The 18,341-nt window shown below is 41.4% G+C and overlaps 1 protein-coding gene across 6 annotated transcripts in view; it reads left to right on the top strand.

The window, feature by feature from the left end:
* Positions 1–18,341, top strand: part of LOC128694822 (breast cancer anti-estrogen resistance protein 3 homolog) — a 680,692-nt gene that overhangs the window by 537,722 nt on the left and 124,629 nt on the right. For all 6 annotated transcript variants that reach the window (XM_070092543.1, XM_070092541.1, XM_070092545.1 and 3 more), the window contains one exon: positions 17,082–17,148. In XM_070092543.1, the coding sequence (XP_069948644.1) occupies positions 17,082–17,148 (67 nt within the window). The remainder of the gene's footprint in view (positions 1–17,081; positions 17,149–18,341) is intronic.

Here is an 18,341-nt window from a genome sequence, read left to right as displayed (position 1 = left end):
TTTATTCATTGTAAACACTGGGAAAGACATCACTGGTAACTTCAGTAATGAGCATAATAACAATAGTAGTACTAAATCATTTTATTTTCCATTAATCCTCTGATACAAAGATTTTTTATATGGATCATTTACAAGTCACACTGTGAGTAGTTAATGGTTCAGGTCTCACCTAAATGTTATAAGTTCACTTTCTGTTTCACTCTCTATTACAATTTGAGTCCTGTGCAAGCCGGGGATCAATAATAAGGCATCGGAGGCTTGTTACTTTATTTGGGTTCTTGGTACACAGTGCCCTGGGCCAGGAGGGTCATGCCCAGAGTAGACCTTGTTGACTGGGTGAAGTCGGCTCCCATAGTGAGGGCAGGGTAAGCGTGGCGTCAGCACCATAGTGAGGGCAGGGTAAGCGTGGCGTCAGCACCATAGTGAGGGCAGGGTAAGCGTGGCGTCAGCACCATAGTGAGGGCAGGGTAAGCGTGGCGTCAGCACCATAGTGAGGGCAGGGTAAGCGTGGCGTCAGCACCATAGTGAGGGCAGGGTAAGCGTGGCGTCAGCACCAGCACCAGCACCAGCACTTGCCACAGCAAGCAGCAACAAGGCTGCTCCTATATCTTGCCGTCCCCTGGGCCTATCCGAACTCCAGTGATGGCCAAATTTGCAAGTACTGCTGTAACAACATGCAAGGAACCTATAGTGACATAAAAACTGACGGTGACGACAACGAAATGGACTAAATATGACAAAAGAGGGACCGGCATTCAAGTACCAGACCTGCTGCCAGACGTGAACCAGACATGAGACGTTTTCCACTACAATGAAATAACTGACCTCCATATCAACTGCACCAGTGTTTAACGGGAAGACAACATGGCAGAAAACCTGATCTACTAAATCTCCAAGGAAATGACAGGTCTGTAGGACTTTTTTCTTCAGTGCCAAACGAGGGAAAGAATTGAGCATTTAAACATGGCTGACCGGCATCCAAACAGCCGCTACTGCCAGACATACAACTAGCGAAGTGAAATTCTCATCTTTAATGACGTTCATCTGTTGACAGTAGCATCATATCTGTACCGCCACCATATCACCTATACCAGTGCTAACGAGAGGGAAACACAGGAGACATCATCAAATCAACAGTACAAAACTCCAAGGTTATAGGTCGGATATCCCTCAGTGCCAGTCGTGGGAAAGAAGTGAATAGTTAAACAGTCAAGGTTAATGTTTTAGTAGCTGACCTATATTCAGCTGACCAGTGTACAGTGAGAGAATTATAGCAGAAAATGCCAAATATATCTATAAACTCAAGGAAAGTCAGGTTGTAGGTGGCGTTACTCCCCTCAGTGTTTTAAAAATGGCTGAGTCAGCAGAACAGGTCAGGAGACAACAACACCACACAACCCCCGATAAATGGAATTGAGGGGGATTTGGAAGGATAAAACCATGGATTAAACCTTTCTGGTCTACCAGAATGGAAAGGAGTTAGAAGTTAATTGGTGAAGCCAGACTGTGAAGTGAGGTGGGAAGGGGAGTGTGTAATAAGGGGTTAACTGTAAGGGTTTTGTGAAGTTAAGGGAAAAGTGAGCAGTGAAGAGGGTTTTGAAGAGGAAATTTTACTAGTAATTCAGTGTGATTGCTAAAGCAGATACTAAGTGTACTAGGGACTGGAAAAGAGAAATAAATATTATTGTATATGAGTAAAAGAGCGAAGAGTGAAAATGGCAGGCATTAGGGGGGTACAGGCTGCCATAATTATATTTATATTTCTTCTTTAATTCCATGAAGAAAGAAATCAGTCATGGGGGCTGGAAAAGGTGAATGGAGTAACAGCGCCCTGGACAGTAAAAGCCCAACAGTTGCCATCCTACCAGAAAAGTAAATGTCACTATCGCTGCAAGGTATGGCAACACCGCATACCCAAACAAAAACAGTGGCACACAGCTCTTATTGTAGTGCTCTTAAGTGGTGATATCCAAATTAATCCAGGACCTCAAACTATTGTGCAGAGACAAAACAGACAGATAAATGACGGCGATAATGACGGTCTAGTAGCTAGGAATGATAACCTTAACTCCATATGTAATGCATACATAGGTCAATGTGAGACAATACAGCCATTATTATCTCAAACACTAACAAACAGGTGCATACACTGTACTAAAGTATGCATGAAAAACAGAAAAGGCACCTTATGTAAAATGTGTAAGGGGTGGGTGCATGATGGATGTATGTACAATTATAGCAACGGTGCCAGAATTCATTTTGTGTGTAACAAATGCACTTTGACACAGTTACCCTTTAGCAGTGATGACATTGATTTACCTAATTTTAATACAAATGACCCATTGCCATATATTGATGATTATGATTGTTTTATGAAAACAGGCCTTCACTTTATTCATGTCAATGCAAGATCACTTCTTCCTAAATTGGCAGAGATTAGGATTCTAGCTAACAAAATTAGGGCGGCAGTTATAACCATCTCTGAATCTTGGTTGGATGATACGGTGACTGACGACGAGGTCAAAATAGATGGTTACAATATAAAACGCTTAGATAGGAACAGAAAGGGTGGTGGAGTATGTGCCTACATTAGAAATGACTTAGCTTACAACCCAAGACCTGATTTAAATAACAATAAACTGGAGATTCTATGGTTTGAAGTGCTGCTTCCTAAGACCAAACCCATCTTAGTAGGAACTAGTTACCGCCCTCCTACCCAGGACCAGTTCTTAGAAGACTTTTCCAGAGTCTTGTCCGGAGTTGAAAACAATTGCGAGACAATAATACTGGGCGACTTCAATATCTGTTTTCAGCAGCAAAATAACGGGCTATGCAAAAGGTATAAGCAAATTCTAGGATTAAATAGTTACACTCAACTAATTAATACTCCAACCCGGATCACACAGTTCTCAGCCACCCTAATTGACCACATACTTTGTAACCGCTCTGAGAACATTAGTCAGTCAGGCGTCATTACCACAGGTCTTAGTGATCATTTCATCATTTACTGCACCAGGAAAATCACTAGGGATAGGATAGGCCTACACAGGACAATAAAAATGAGGTCAACTAGAAACTACAGTAAAGAAACACTGGTAAATAGGCTACACAATTGTGACTGGTCAGAGATAACAAGTTGCAAAGACGTAAACGATGCCTGGGAAAAATTCAAAACAATGTTCACTACCATCCTTGATAATATTGCACCAGTTAAAGAGGTTAGGATTAAACGACGAACTGAACCCTGGATGAATACTGAGATATTAGATAATATGAAATTCAGAGACCAGCTGCTAAAAAGATTTAAAGCAAACAGACAGGATATTGCAGCACTAAATGAATTCCAAAGGGTGAGGAACAGAGTACAGAGACTTATAAAAGGAGCAAAGGCAAAGCACTACTGCTCAAAAATCGAAGAGTATAAGCATAACCCCAGAAAGCTCTGGCAACAACTAAAACAGTTGGGGTATAGCCATAAGCCAGTAGATAGGTCTAACATAGTACTCACTATCGATAATGAGGTATGCCATGAAACATCTAAGGTGGCAAATTGCTTTAAGTCATACTACACATCTGTTGCATCAACACTAGTAAGTAAACTACCAGCTGCATCAAATACCTTTAACACAGACTCTGATAAGTTTCAAACATACTATACCAATAAAGGGGTAACCCCAAACAGTTGTCAACTAGTAAGTGTATCTCATGACTTTATTCAAAAAGAACTAAGCAGGTTAAACCCAACTAAGAGCACAGGCCCTGATAACATCCCGTCTAAGTTCCTAAAAGATGGTGCTTCTGAACTGTCAATCCCTATTGCTCACATAATAAATCTATCAATCACCACTAATACCGTACCGGAGGGGTTCAAGGAGGCCAGAGTTACTCCTATCTTCAAGAAAAATAGTAGGTCTGATGTAAGCAACTATAGGCCTGTTAGTATACTCAGTATAATATCTAAAATTCTAGAGAGGGCGGTGTATTCTCAAGTAGTTAAGTACCTTAATGACAACAACATTCTCCATAGCTATCAATCGGGCTTTAGAAGATCCTACTCAACCGACACCTCCCTTATTAATCTGATGGATTACCTGAGAACTGAAATGTCAAAGGGGAACCTCATAAGTGTGGTAACCTTAGACCTGCAAAACGCCTTCGATACTGTCAACCACAATATATTATGTAATAAACTTCAAGCTATCGGTATAGGTTCTGTAGACTGGTTTAAGTCCTACCTTAGCAACAGGAGACAAATAGTCAAAATCAACAAAACAGAATTAGAACCCCTGCCGATAACATGTGGAGTTCCCCAAGGTAGTATTCTGGGTCCCTTATTATTCTTATGTTATGTCAATGATATACCTATCAGTGTCAAGTGCAAACTCCTACTGTATGCAGATGACAGTGCTCTGTTAGCGTCAGGTAAAGACCCACAAGATATTGCTAATGTTTTAACACTGGAACTGGAGTCCTGCAGCAAATGGTTAGTAGACAACAAACTATCATTACACCTAGGGAAAACTGAAGCCATTCTCTTTGGCACGAAACATAAACTGAGAAGGGTAAATAATTTTAATGTTCAATGTAATGGGGAGCCCATCGCTTTGATTTCATCAGTAAAATATTTGGGAATCCCCTTTGACCCATGCATGTCAGGAGAATTGATAGGGAACAGTGTAGTAAAGAAAGCGAATGCCAGACTGAAGTTCCTGTATAGACAAGCACAGAGTCTACCTACTGAGGCTCGCAGGACCCTATGTCTAGCCCTTATACAATGCCATATGGATTACGCTTGCTCTTCTTGGTACTCTGCCTTGACAAAAAAACTGAAAGATAGACTGCAAATCACCCAGAACAAAATCGTAAGATTCATCCTGGGGCTGGGACCAAGAGAACATGTAGGCCAGGATGAATTACAGCAGTTGGATATGCTGAATGTTGAAGACAGAGTAAAACAACTGAAGCTAAATCATGTTTATAAAATTGCTCACAAACAATGTCCAGAATATCTTGCTGTCAATTTTGTCAAGGTTGGGAACCAAAGCAATCATAGTACTAGGGGGAGAGAGCACAACTTTGTAGCACCCACAGTCAGTGGCCAGGCTTCAAACACCTTTTATTGTACAGCAATAAAGGAATGGAACAGACTGCCCGCACATGTCAAAGCCAGTCATAGCATGAACCAGTTCAAGAAGAGTGCCAAAAGGTGTCTGATGAATGTAGCTACAGAAAGGGAGGGGAATGATTTTCTATTTTTTAGCTAACATACGTGTAAATTTTACCTTATTCCTAGTAATGACCCTCGTATTGTAGATAGTCTTAATGACCCTCGTGTAGTAGATAGTCTTAATGACCCTCGTGTAGTAGATAGTCTTTTTAGTATGATAATAAGATGTTATCTTCATTGTAGAATAATAAGAAAATATTATAACCTTTATATTATAATAATAAGGTAAAAGGACCCCAATGGAAATAAGTCACTCTGTCTGACTTTTTTGGGTTATCCTAGGTTCTCTACACATATGCTGCTATGTATGATAATTCTATGTAACTGTATTTGTGTATACCTGAATAAACTTACTTACTTACTAGGGTGAGGGCAGGGTAAGCGTGGCGTCAGCACCAGGGTGAGGGCAGGGTAAGCGTGGCATCAGCACCAGGGTGAGGGCAGGGTAAGCGTGGCATCAGCTCCAAAGTGAGGGCAGGGTAAGCGTGGCGTCAGCACCAGGGTGAGGGCAGGGTAAGCGTGGCGTCAGCACCAGGGTGAGGGCAGGGTAAGCGTGGCATCAGCACCAGAGTGAGGGCAGGGTAAGTGTGGCGTTATCGTAAAGGGTTCTTAAATGGAGATATCGTAGGATAAGGTAGACACACTTGTAGGATGGTAGGTGTATTGTCAGACTGAGATGAGAGATGGAGCCCAGTGCCTAGCCTGTCTACGCCTTGAAGGTCTGCCGCCGAGTGAGGACGGGACAGAGGGATCACTGCCCATGTGTATCCCATGACGTCACACAAAGCCACAGGCCTACAAGGGATCTCGTGTCTAAAGCACATGGATGATGCTAATATGCTATGCTATATAATACTGGGAATACAGGGATCAGCAACTATGCTGACAGCTCGGTCATGTTACGTATGTCGTCCCGACATACACTACTATACTATAGGCTGAACAGGCAGGCGGATCTGGGCTGATTCTATACAATAACAAATTCATATATAACTTAGAACTAATGGATGGTACAACATGATTTTGACGTAATGGGTGTTAACGTAATCATTACAAACTATAAGAACAAATCATTATACAATATGGATGGAATTGATCGATCGATCTGTATTCATGCACTCTACGGATTCTGAGGAAGAATAATTATATACAAAGAAGTGTTTAACAGAAAGGCAGATTCGGTGCACTCAAATCTAGACTGTTAATTCTCAGAATACAGAGGGAACGTGAACACGAAAATTTCTGACAAACTGATCAGCTAATAATAAACACACAGTTGACAATTTCATTCATCTCGGACATCTAATTATACAGACTATGTACATTTAAACCCAATTCTGCGAGGGTAAGGATTACTTATGCAGAATAGTTAAGCATTTTTTTCCATTTAAGCTTACTGTGTCATTCTCTCCATTTTTCTTGACTTATGCCCTTCAGTATTTTCACTGAGAAGATGTCCCAGTCACTTTTGAACGTTCACTTAGTGTATCATTCCAGTCAAAGTCAATATGAATCAGTCCACAGTACCAACATTCCCTTACTGACTGAAAGACAATACCTAGCCCTTGAGCAATGTGTTTGTTCTCACAGCTTGTATCTGAGATTTGTTAAAGTGCTGCGAAATGTGAAGTTCAGATTAAGTTCCTATAGATCCGTGAATTACTTATTAACGTAGCCGAGCGGTCAGGCACTAGTAATTCTGTCATTCCCGTCTGTGTTCCACCTATACCTTCAGACTTGCAGGATAGTGTTCCATTGCCTCAAGTGTCCGGGGACACTCAGACTGCCTTGAGTGCACAGCCTATCCCTGCAATGACTGCTAGTTCGAGTAGTAGTTTCTCCACAGGGGATGCCTTGTCAGAAAACGATTACTTGCAACTAGTAATGCCATCTCTTGTTGATGTGACATGCTGTCTGCAGAAAGACGTCTCTGTTACAGCTAGTGTTCTCACTAGAGTGTCTGTTGTTATTCCTAATGTTCCAGATGGTGATCCCATCCTAGTTGACAGTAATCAGTGCATTGTAAGAAGTTAGTTCTCGAGTAACTTTCACATGTTAACGTTTGTATCCTACGATATCTCCATTTAAGAACCCTTTACGATAAATGGTGACAGCGGTGGGATAAGGTAGACACACTTGTAGGATGGTAGGTGTATTGTCAGACTGAGATGAGAGATGGAGCCCAGTGCCTAGCCTGTCTACGCCTTGAAGGTCTGCCGCCGAGTGAGGATGGGACAGAGGGATCACTGCCCATGTGTATCCCATGACGTCACACAAAGCCACAGGCCTACAAGGGATCTCGTGTCTAAAGCACATGGATGATGCTAATATGCTATGCTATATAATACTGGGAATACAGGGATCAGCAACTATGCTGACAGCGTCAGCACCAGGGTGAGGGCAGGGTAAGCGTGGCGTCAGCACCATAGTGAGGGCAGGGTAAGCGTGGCATCAGCACCATAGTGAGGGCAGGGTAAGCGTGGCATCAGCACCATAGTGAGGGCAGGGTAAGCATGGCGTCAGCACCAGGGTGAGGGCAGGGTAAGCGTGGCATCAGCACCAGAGTGAGGGCAGGGTAAGTGTGGTGTCAGCATCATAGTGAGGGCAGGGTAAGTGTGGCGTCAGCACCATAGTGAGGGCAGGGTAAGTGTGGCATCAGCACCATAGTGAGGGCAGGGTAAGCGTGGTGTCAGCACCATAGTGAGGGCAGGGTAAGCGTGGCATCAGCACCATAGTGATGGCAGGGTTAGCGTGGTGTCAGCACCATAGTGAGGGCAGGGTAAGTGTGGCGTCAGCACCATAGTGAGGGCAGGGTAAGTGTGGCGTCAGCACCATAGTGAGGGCAGGGTAAGTGTGGCGTCAGCACCATAGTGAGGGCAGGGTAAGTGTGGCGTCAGCACCATAGTGAGAGCAGGGTAAGCGTGGCGTCAGCACCATAGTTAGGGCAGGGTAAGTGTGGCGTCAGCACCATAGTGAGGGCAGGGCAAGCGTGGCGTCAGCACCATAGTGAGGGCAGGGTAAGTGTGGCGTCAGCACCATAGTGAGGGCAGGGTAAGCGTGGCATCAGCACCATAGTGAGGGCAGGGTAAGCGTGGCATCAGCACCATAGTGAGGGCAGGGCAAGCGTGGCGTCAGCACCATAGTGAGGGCAGGGTAAGCGTGGCGTCAGCACCATAGTAAGGGCAGGGCAAGCGTGGCGTCAGCACCATAGTAAGGGCAGGGTAAGCGTGGCGTCAGCACCATAGTGAGGGCAGGGTAAGCGTGGCGTCAGCACCATAGTGCCGCGAAATACGAACCCAACTGGGCATACATACATACATACATACATACATACATACATACATACATACATACATACATACCTCCATCCCCCCCCTCTCTCTTCTATGTGCGGGTTATCTGTGTATTGTTCCAGTCACGGTATTGTGCCTTTTTGCTCCTTATCCATGTAAGAACATGTATATCCATCTAGGAACATGTATATCAATCTAAGAACATGCATACCCATCTAAGAACATGCATATCCATGTAAGAACATGTATATCCATCTAGGAACATGTATATCAATCTAAGAACATGCATACCCATCTAAGAACATGCATATCCATCTAAGAACATGTATATCCATCTAAGAACATGTATATCCATCTAGGAACATGTATATCAATCTAAGAACATGTATATCCATCTAAGAACATGTATATCCATCTAAGAACATGTATATCCATCTAAGAACATGCATATCCATCTAAGAACATGTATATCCATGTAAGAACATGCATACCCATCTAAGAACATGTATATCCATCTAAGAACATGTATATCCATCTAAGAACATGCATATCCATCTAAGAACATGTATATCCATCTAAGAACATGTATATCCATCTAAGAACATGCATATCCATCTAAGAACATGCATACCCATCTAAGAACATGTATATCCATGTAAGAACATGTATATACATCTAAGAACATGTTTATCCATCTAAGAACATGTATATCCATGTAAGAACATGTATATCCATCTAAGAACATGTTAATCCATCTAAGAACATGTATATCCATGTAAGAACATGTATATCCATCTAAGAACATGCATATCCATCTAAGAACATGCATACCCATCTAAGAACATGTATGTCCATGTAAGAACATGTATATACATCTAAGAACATGCATATCCATCTAAGAACATGTATATCCATGTAAGAACATGTATATCCATCTAAGAACATGTTAATCCATCTAAGAACATGTATATCCATGTAAGAACATGTATATCCATCTAAGAACATGTATATCCATCTAAGAACATGTATACCCATCTAAGAACATGTATATCCATCTAAGAACATGTATACCCATCTAAGAACATGTATATCCATCTAAGAACATGTATATCCATGTAAGAACATGTATATCCATCTAAGAACATGTTAATCCATCTAAGAACATGTATATCCATCTAAGAACATGCATATCCATCTAAGAACATGCATACCCATCTAAGAACATGCATATCCATGTAAGAACATGCATATCCATCTAAGAACATGTATACCCATCTAAGAACATGCATATCCATGTAAGAACATGTATATCCATCTAAGAACATGTATACCCATCTAAGAACATGCATATCCATGTAAGAACATGTATATCCATCTAAGAACATGCATATCCATGTAAGAACATGTATATCCATCTCAGAACATGTATAAGTGGATATATAATTATGAAGCAGCAGTTACGGAACCTTCATGAGTGTCTCGGTGTATTACAGATCTTGAATTACGAACAAATTACTACACAATTTCTAGTGTTTGGTCTTTAAGATCGTTCACAAATTTCTGTTGTATTATTATTATTACATTCATGGGGAGCGCTGAACCCGTAGGAGTCATACAGCGCCTGGGAAATGGAAGACAATCAGGTTCGATCCAAGGAAACAGACCAGATTCAAGGGCCTCCCTTGAGGGGTGTTACATCCTCCTTGCTGCTGTATAGAGCACACGAGCCTGACGATACCTTCTGGTGGGGAATCCTGCTCCTCTCGGTTCTTCATTGTCAGTGATTTTTAATAACGTGTTGTGAGTTTAGGTTGTATTATTCTTGTCACTTGTTTTATAATCCAGGTGTCATGTTACTATTTTAGGGGAAAAGTTTAACATGAAGGATTTTGATAATTTAAACACTTATGCAACACTTAAGTATCTTTATTGTGGAAACGTTTCGCCACCAGTGGTTTCCTCAGTCCAGTACAGAGATGAATGCTTGAAGTTTAGAGGTGGTCAGTCCCTCAGCCTGGAATCATTATGATCAGTCGATCATCTTGATTGTGGGGCTGATCACATTGACTCCAAGTTGAGGGACTGATTACCTCAAACTCCTGGACCATTCATCTCTGTACTGGACTGAGGAAGCCACTGGTTGGCGGAACGTTTACACAATAAAGATACTTAAGTGTTGCACAAGTGTCTTAATTTATAAAATTGTCGGTTCTGTGAAGCAGTTATCAACATGAATGATTCTGTTTTGAATAGCTAAGTTTTATATTTTATTATATTTAATTTTTAATAGCTATCTGGGTGACTTTAGACGTGTCTAGGTAGAATGAAAGTTATATTTTGTTCCATATAAACTTTTAATTACAGTACTGAATATCCTTTAAGTGTCACCGATGTTTTAGTTCCACAGTTCTATACGTTTTCCATATCTGTATCAGCATGTGTGGTCCAAGACTGTTCAACCTGCTACCAGCAGATATTAGAAATGCTGCCATTAAGGTGTAGAAGTTTTAAGTGATTCGTAAGTCACCCCGTCTTCTAATAACATGTTCATTTTCCACTATAATCTACCTTGTCCATAATTACTAACACATTTGCTCTGTTTCGTAAGGTAAAGTCCAGGTATAACTTAACAACTTAACGGGGGTACTTAAGTACCCCCGAAAGTAGGTCACCACCACAACCAAGTGTCAGATCAACAAGGTTGTGATGGCTATATGGACCAGCTGGCCAGTGACAGCAACTAAAGCTGGTGGAATAGACAATGCACAGAAAACCTGTGGTAGGCTAACTACTGTTAGGATTAAAAAAAAATACTCTCGAAGCTAGCAGTAGGCCTATTAATATATAGGGTGAATGTGAGAGTTTGTACTATTTGTGGATCGCAGGGGTCGAGTCACAGCTCTTCGTCCCGCCTCTTCGCTGGTAGCTACTAGGTCCACTCTTTCCCTACTCTCTGAGCTCTTTTCTGTGTGAGAAGAGAGAGAGAGAGAGAGAGAGAGAGAGAGAGAGAGACAGAGAGAGAGAGAGAGAGAGAGAGAAAGGGGGGTATATGGAAATTTTGTATGGTTATACTATGAGGCTGTGCGGCAGAGCAGACAATGGTAACTAGTGGCAGTTGGTCGTAACAACTATACCAGACATGGAGCTGAGTGTTGCCAAGTGTTCCTGATACATTACCCAGTGTACCTCCTGTCACACTAACTCCTCTCTAAGATTTTCATTCACTTTATTTTAAAGGATATTAATTTGTTTGAAGGTAACTGCATATTTAATGTGTCGAACATTAAAAAAAGGTCTTTTGGATATTTTGTAGCAAAGTTACCGGGATATTGTGTGTAGAGTTATTAGTGTATTGATGAAGTTAGGTTTTGGACATGTCAGCACTTTGTATTTTTTTTTTAAGTCGTGGTATAAGGTTGCTTGATACTAAATCTGGGTTGCTGTGATTGGCTCACCAAAATATACAAATGTGTATACGTGTGTATATTTGCGTGCATGAATTTCTGTTCATTTGTAAACATGTGTGTATTTGTATGGATGTGTACATGTCATGCAACATGGAACGGTTCGCTCAACTCATGAAATGTAACATTCAGAAACACAGGTTTTCAATATTCCGTTTTTTTTTTTTTGTAGTTATAATAGTTTTTTTTCTTTAATTCTCTACAAATCTGTAAGATTTTTTTTAAGACTGTCGAATTTCATAAAAAAATGTAATGCTACGAAGTTTAAAAATATATTTATTGCACTGACAAATTTTCCCGACACAAACTGACCTGAATGGTTACTATCCTGGCCATAACATGTATCACCCATGAAGTAAGGTTACTATCCTGGCCATAACATGTATCACCCATTAAGTAAGGTTACTATCCTGGCCATAACATGTATCACCCATTAAGTAAGGTTACTATCCTGGCCATAACATGTATCACCCATTAAGTAAGGTTACTATCCTGGCCATAACATGTATCACCCATTAAGTAAGGTTAATATCCTGGCCATAACATGTATCACCCATTAAGTAAGGTTACTATCCTGGCCATAACATGTATCACCCATTAAGTAAGGTTACTATCCTGGCCATAACATGTATCACCCATTAAGTAAGGTTACTATCCTGGCCATAACATGTATCACCCATTAAGTAAGGTTACTATCCTGGCCATAACATGTATCACCAATGAAGTAAGGTTACTATCCTGGCCATAACATGTATCACCCATTAAGTAAGGTTACTATCCTGGCCATAACATGTATCACCCATTAAGTAAGGTTACTATCCTGGCCATAACATGTATCACCCATTAAGTAAGGTTACTATCCTGGCCATAACATGTATCACCCATTAAGTAAGGTTACTATCCTGGCCATAACATGTATCACCCATTAAGTAAGGTTACTATCCTGGCCATAACATGTATCACCCATGAAGTAAGGTTACTATCCTGGCCATAACATGTATCACCCATTAAGTAAGGTTACTATCCTGGCCATAACATGTATCACCCATGAAGTAAGGTTACTATCCTGGCCATAACATGTATCACCCATTAAGTAAGGTTACTATCCTGGCCATAACATGTATCACCCATTAAGTAAGGTTACTATCCTGGCCATAACATGTATCACCCATTAAGTAAGGTTACTATCCTGGCCATAACATGTATCACCCATTAAGTAAGGTTACTATCCTGGCCATAACATGTATCACCCATTAAGTAAGGTTACTATCCTGGCCATAACATGTATCACCCATTAAGTAAGGTTACTATCCTGGCCATAACATGTATCACCCATTAAGTAAGGTTACTATCCTGGCCATAACATGTATCACCCATTAAGTAAGGTTACTATCCTGGCCATAACATGTATCACCCATTAAGTAAGGTTACTATCCTGGCCATAAAATGTATCACCCATGAAGTAAGGTTACTATCCTGGCCATAACATGTATCACCCATGAAGTACGGTTACTATCCTGGCCATAACATGTATCACCCATGAAGTACGGTTACTATCCTGGCCATAACATGTATCACCCATGAAGTAAGGTTACTATCCTGGCCATAACATGTATCACCCATGAAGTAAGGTTACTATCCTGGCCATAACATGTATCACCCATGAAGTATGGTTACTATCCTGGCCATAACATGTATCACCCATGAAGTAAGGTTACTATCCTGGCCATAACATGTATCACCCATGAAGTAAGGTTACTATCCTGGCCATAACATGTATCACCCATGAAGTAAGGTTACTATCCTGGCCATAACATGTATCACCCATTAAGTAAGGTTACTATCCTGGCCATAACATGTATCACCCATTAAGTAAGGTTACTATCCTGGCCATAACATGTATCACCCATTAAGTAAGGTTACTATCCTGGCCATAACATGTATCACCCATTAAGTAAGGTTACTATCCTGGCCATAACATGTATCACCCATTAAGTAAGGTTACTATCCTGGCCATAACATGCATCACCCATTAACAATGGTTACTATCCTGGCCATAACATGTATCACCCATTAAGTAAGGTTACTATCCTGGCCATAACATGTATCACCCATGAAGTACGGTTACTATCCTGGCCATAACATGTATCACCCATGAAGTAAGGTTACTATCCTGGCCATAACATGTATCACCCATGAAGTAAGGTTACTATCCTGGCCATAACATGTATCACCCATGAAGTATGGTTACTATCCTGGCCATAACATGTATCACCCATGAAGTAAGGTTACTATCCTGGCCATAACATGTATCACCCATGAAGTAAGGTTACTATCCTGGCCATAACATGTATCACCCATGAAGTAAGGTTACTATCCTGGCCATAACATGTATCACCCATTAAGTAAGGTTACTATCCTGGCCATAACATGTATCACCCATTAAGTAAGGTTACTATCCTGGCCATAACATGTATCACCCATTAAGTAAGGTTACTATCCTGGCCATAACATGTATCACCCATTAAGTAAGGTTACTATCCTGGCCATAACATGTATCACCCATTAAGTAAGGTTACTATCCTGGCCATAACATGTATCACCCATTAAGTAAGGTTACTATCCTGGCCATAACATGTATCACCCATTAAGTAAGGTTACTATCCTGGCCATAACATGTATCACCCATTAAGTAAGGTTACTATCCTGGCCATAACATGCATCACCCATTAACAATGGTTACTATCTTGGTCATAACATGTATCACAGATTAAGAATGGTTACTATCCTGGTCATAACATGCATCACCCATTAACAATGGTTACTATCTTGGTCATAACATGTATCACAGATTAAGAATGGTTACTATCCTTGCCATAACATGCATCACCCATAAAGTATGGTTACTATCCTGGCCATAACATACATCATCCATTAAGTATGGTTACTATCCTTGCCATAACATGCATCACCCATTAAATATGGTTACTATCCTTGCCATAACATGCATCACCCATTAAATATGGTTACTATCCTTGCCATAACATGCATCAGCTGCTCCGTCACTCCGTCACTTTGTTACTCTCCGTCGTTGTCGTCGACTCAAGAGGCACGTCAGTTCCCATCTCTTCTAATATATTATTTTATACATAAACTCTACCTTGTCCATAATTACTATCGCATTTACTTTGTTTTCATAAGGTGAAGTCTAGGATCTTTGACGACAGTTGTCCTCAAAGATTTGTTGAGTTATACCATGAATTCAGGAAAGATCTTAGACCTCACCTTACGAAAGCAGACAAAGCAAATGAGTTAATAATTTTGAACAAGGTAGATTATAGGGGGGGGAATAAACATGATATTAGTAGACAGGGAAACTCATGCACCTCTTAAGACGCAGCTACGACGAAGCTACGACGCTGAAAGTTTTACAAGTTATCCGAGCCATTACAGGATGCTGGGGATGGGTTCAGTAACTTTGGTCACAGGACACCTGTTCATGCCAGTTGTTTTAGGGATCTGGTCCTCGTTATTGTACACAAGTATTCGGAATTTGAATCTAATCAGATGAAGAGTTTAGAGTTTTGAGCGAAATAAAGAAAGGAAAAAATTAGGCAACTACTTAAGGTCTCTCGTCGGGGTTACCTAATTATTGGCCTTATTTCCCTTTGTAGTTATTTGGTGGTTGTATCTTATTTGTTATTAAATAATTCAAAGGTTTCCTGACACGGGTATTCATCGTATGGTAACCCATTAATTGGAGCTTTTGTTCATAGACTGAGGCCTTCCGCTGGCTTACCAGGTCACCCTTTAAAAATTAAAGAGCACGTCATTTAAAGTGTATATAGGGAACAAGTTCTCAGTGTACTGTATATTACAATTTCCTTGTTTTTTCCTGCTGTTCAGTGTATTTGCGTCTTGGAGTTTAAGCTAATATAGCAATTTTAGATCTTGCAGTGGCGGCTCGTCTATTGGAGCTGCAGAGCTGCAGTCCCCCCAGATGCTTACTGCCAGACGTATGACTTCATCAACCTTACGCTAAAATAATTTGCAACTGACAAATATATTACAGGAAAAATCTGTTGTATGTTGTTTTCAATGTATTTATAAGCGAATTTTTATTTTTTTGTTGAAATGAGATAAAAAATTATTAAAAATATAAGTTTAACGCGGTACGATGGTATAGGTATTACTGGCGCTACAAGCCGCCATGAGTGTGTGCAGGAGAATGTCGTCCCGTTACTCTAATTGTCACAATAGTTTTAGAATGAGAATGTTTAAAAATTTAAGTAATGCTGCGTTGTTCGCCTTGGCTCCGTAGCTGTAACTTAATTTTGTAATTACTGTTCTTAGAAGCAGTCACGTCGCTTTATATGTTCTGGCTCGCACACTCGACTTTCACTTGTCACTCCATGAGTGTTGATACAGACCTCGTCTGACCCGGTATTGCTCCACCACGGTTCAAAATAAACCTTGATACATTTTTTTTTTATTAACACATCGGCCGTCTCCCACCAAGGCAGGGTGGCCCGAAAAAGAAAATCTTTCATCATTCATTCCATCACTGTCTTGCCAGAGGCGCTCTTACACTACAGTTATAAACTGCAACATTAACACCCCTCCTTCATATTAACGCTAAATCAGCTTTAAGATGCTGGAACTTTGACTGTAGGTACAAGGCACAAGTAGGAGTCTCTGATACACGTAGACACACGTACATACACCACTCCGAGGATCCTTGTACACTCACATGCTCCATAATCTACATGACTTGGTAAGACAGGGAAAAAACCACACACACACACACACACACACACACACACACACACACACACACACACACACACACACACACACACACACACACACACGCACACACACACAAGGAACTTTGCACGCACACAAATATTATATGTATACATGCGAGCGCACATATCAGGCCTAGTATGGGCCAGTAGGCCTGCTGTAGTGTTCCTCCAATCTATTGTTTTAATTATATATATAAAAGTGTACAGTAACGTAGCGTGAACTTTCCTCAGAGATAATTTTTTCAGTTCTTGGTATCCTGAACATGCAATTTTTTTTTTTTGTCCACAGAAGCAACAGGAGAAATGCCAGAAAAAGAGAAGCAGCCATATTAAGTCCCAACACTATAGTCAAGATGGTAAGTAGCTTTCTGTACTCGCTATGTGTGTGTGTGTGTGTGTGTGTGTGTGTGTGTGTGTGTGTGTGTGTGTGTGTGCGTGTGTGTGCGTGTGTGTGTGTGTGTGTGTGTGTGTGTGTGCGCGCATGTGTGTGCGTCTGTGTCTGTCTCTTCTCTCCCTCTCTCTCCTCTATGTCTCTGTGTGTCTCTCTCTCTGTCTTTCTCAGTGTCTCTATCTCAGTGTATCTGTCTCTTTCTGTGTATCTCTCTCTCTCTCTCTCTCTCTCTCTCTCTCTGTCTATCTCTCCGTGTCTCTGAGTCTCGCTGTCTGTCTCTCTGTCTCTGTATCTCTCGGTGTCTGTGTCACTGTGTCTCTTTGTCTTTTTGTGTTTATGTGTCTCTGCCTCTGTGTGTGTGTTAGTTACCATTTTGTCCTAGGCACATGTCGATTAGACACTAGGCCTGTTGTATTGTGTGTGTGTGTGTGTGTGTGTGTGTGTACTCACCTAGTTGTACTCACCTATGTGTGTGTGATGAATGGTTTGAAAAACCGACATGTTGAAGATTGAGACACTTATGCAGCATATGGGAATCTTTATTCAGGAAACGTTTCGCCACGCAGTGGCTTCATCAGTCCAATACAAAGAGGAAGGCGTAAGGAGAGGAGGAGAATGAGGTAATCAGTCCCTCAACCTGGAGTCGATGTGTTCAGTCCATCATTGATGGACTGAACACATCGACTCCAGGTTGAGGGACTGATTACCTCATTCTCCTCCTCTCCTTACGCCTTCCTCTTTGTATTGGACTGATGAAGCCACTGCGTGGCGAAACGTTTCCTGAATAAAGATTCCCTTATGCTGCATAAGTGTCTCAATGTACTCACCTAGTTGAGGTTGCGGGGGTCGAGTCCGAGCTCCTGGCCCCGCCTCTTCACTGATCGCTACTTGGTCACTCTCCCTGAACCGTGAGCTTTATCATACCTCTGCTTAAAGCTATGTATGGATCCTGCCTCCACTACATCGTTTTCCAAACTATTCCACTTACTGACTACTCTGTGGCTGGTTGGGGTTTGAACCTATGGCAGACGAGTCGTAAAACTCCAGGCCAGTGCGTAAACCACTGGAGCAGCTGGCTACTATAAGATTCACCCAACCGGGTATATTTATACACCATAGTGAGACCCAGTAGGCTTGCTGCAGTGTTGTTCCTCCTCT

The sequence above is a fragment of the Cherax quadricarinatus genome, chromosome 39 (assembly GCF_038502225.1).
Source record: "Cherax quadricarinatus isolate ZL_2023a chromosome 39, ASM3850222v1, whole genome shotgun sequence".
NCBI classification, from domain to species: Eukaryota; Metazoa; Arthropoda; class Malacostraca; order Decapoda; family Parastacidae; genus Cherax; species Cherax quadricarinatus.
The sequence above is the reverse complement of the archived record's forward strand: the minus strand, read 5'-3'. Positions and strand labels throughout refer to the sequence as shown.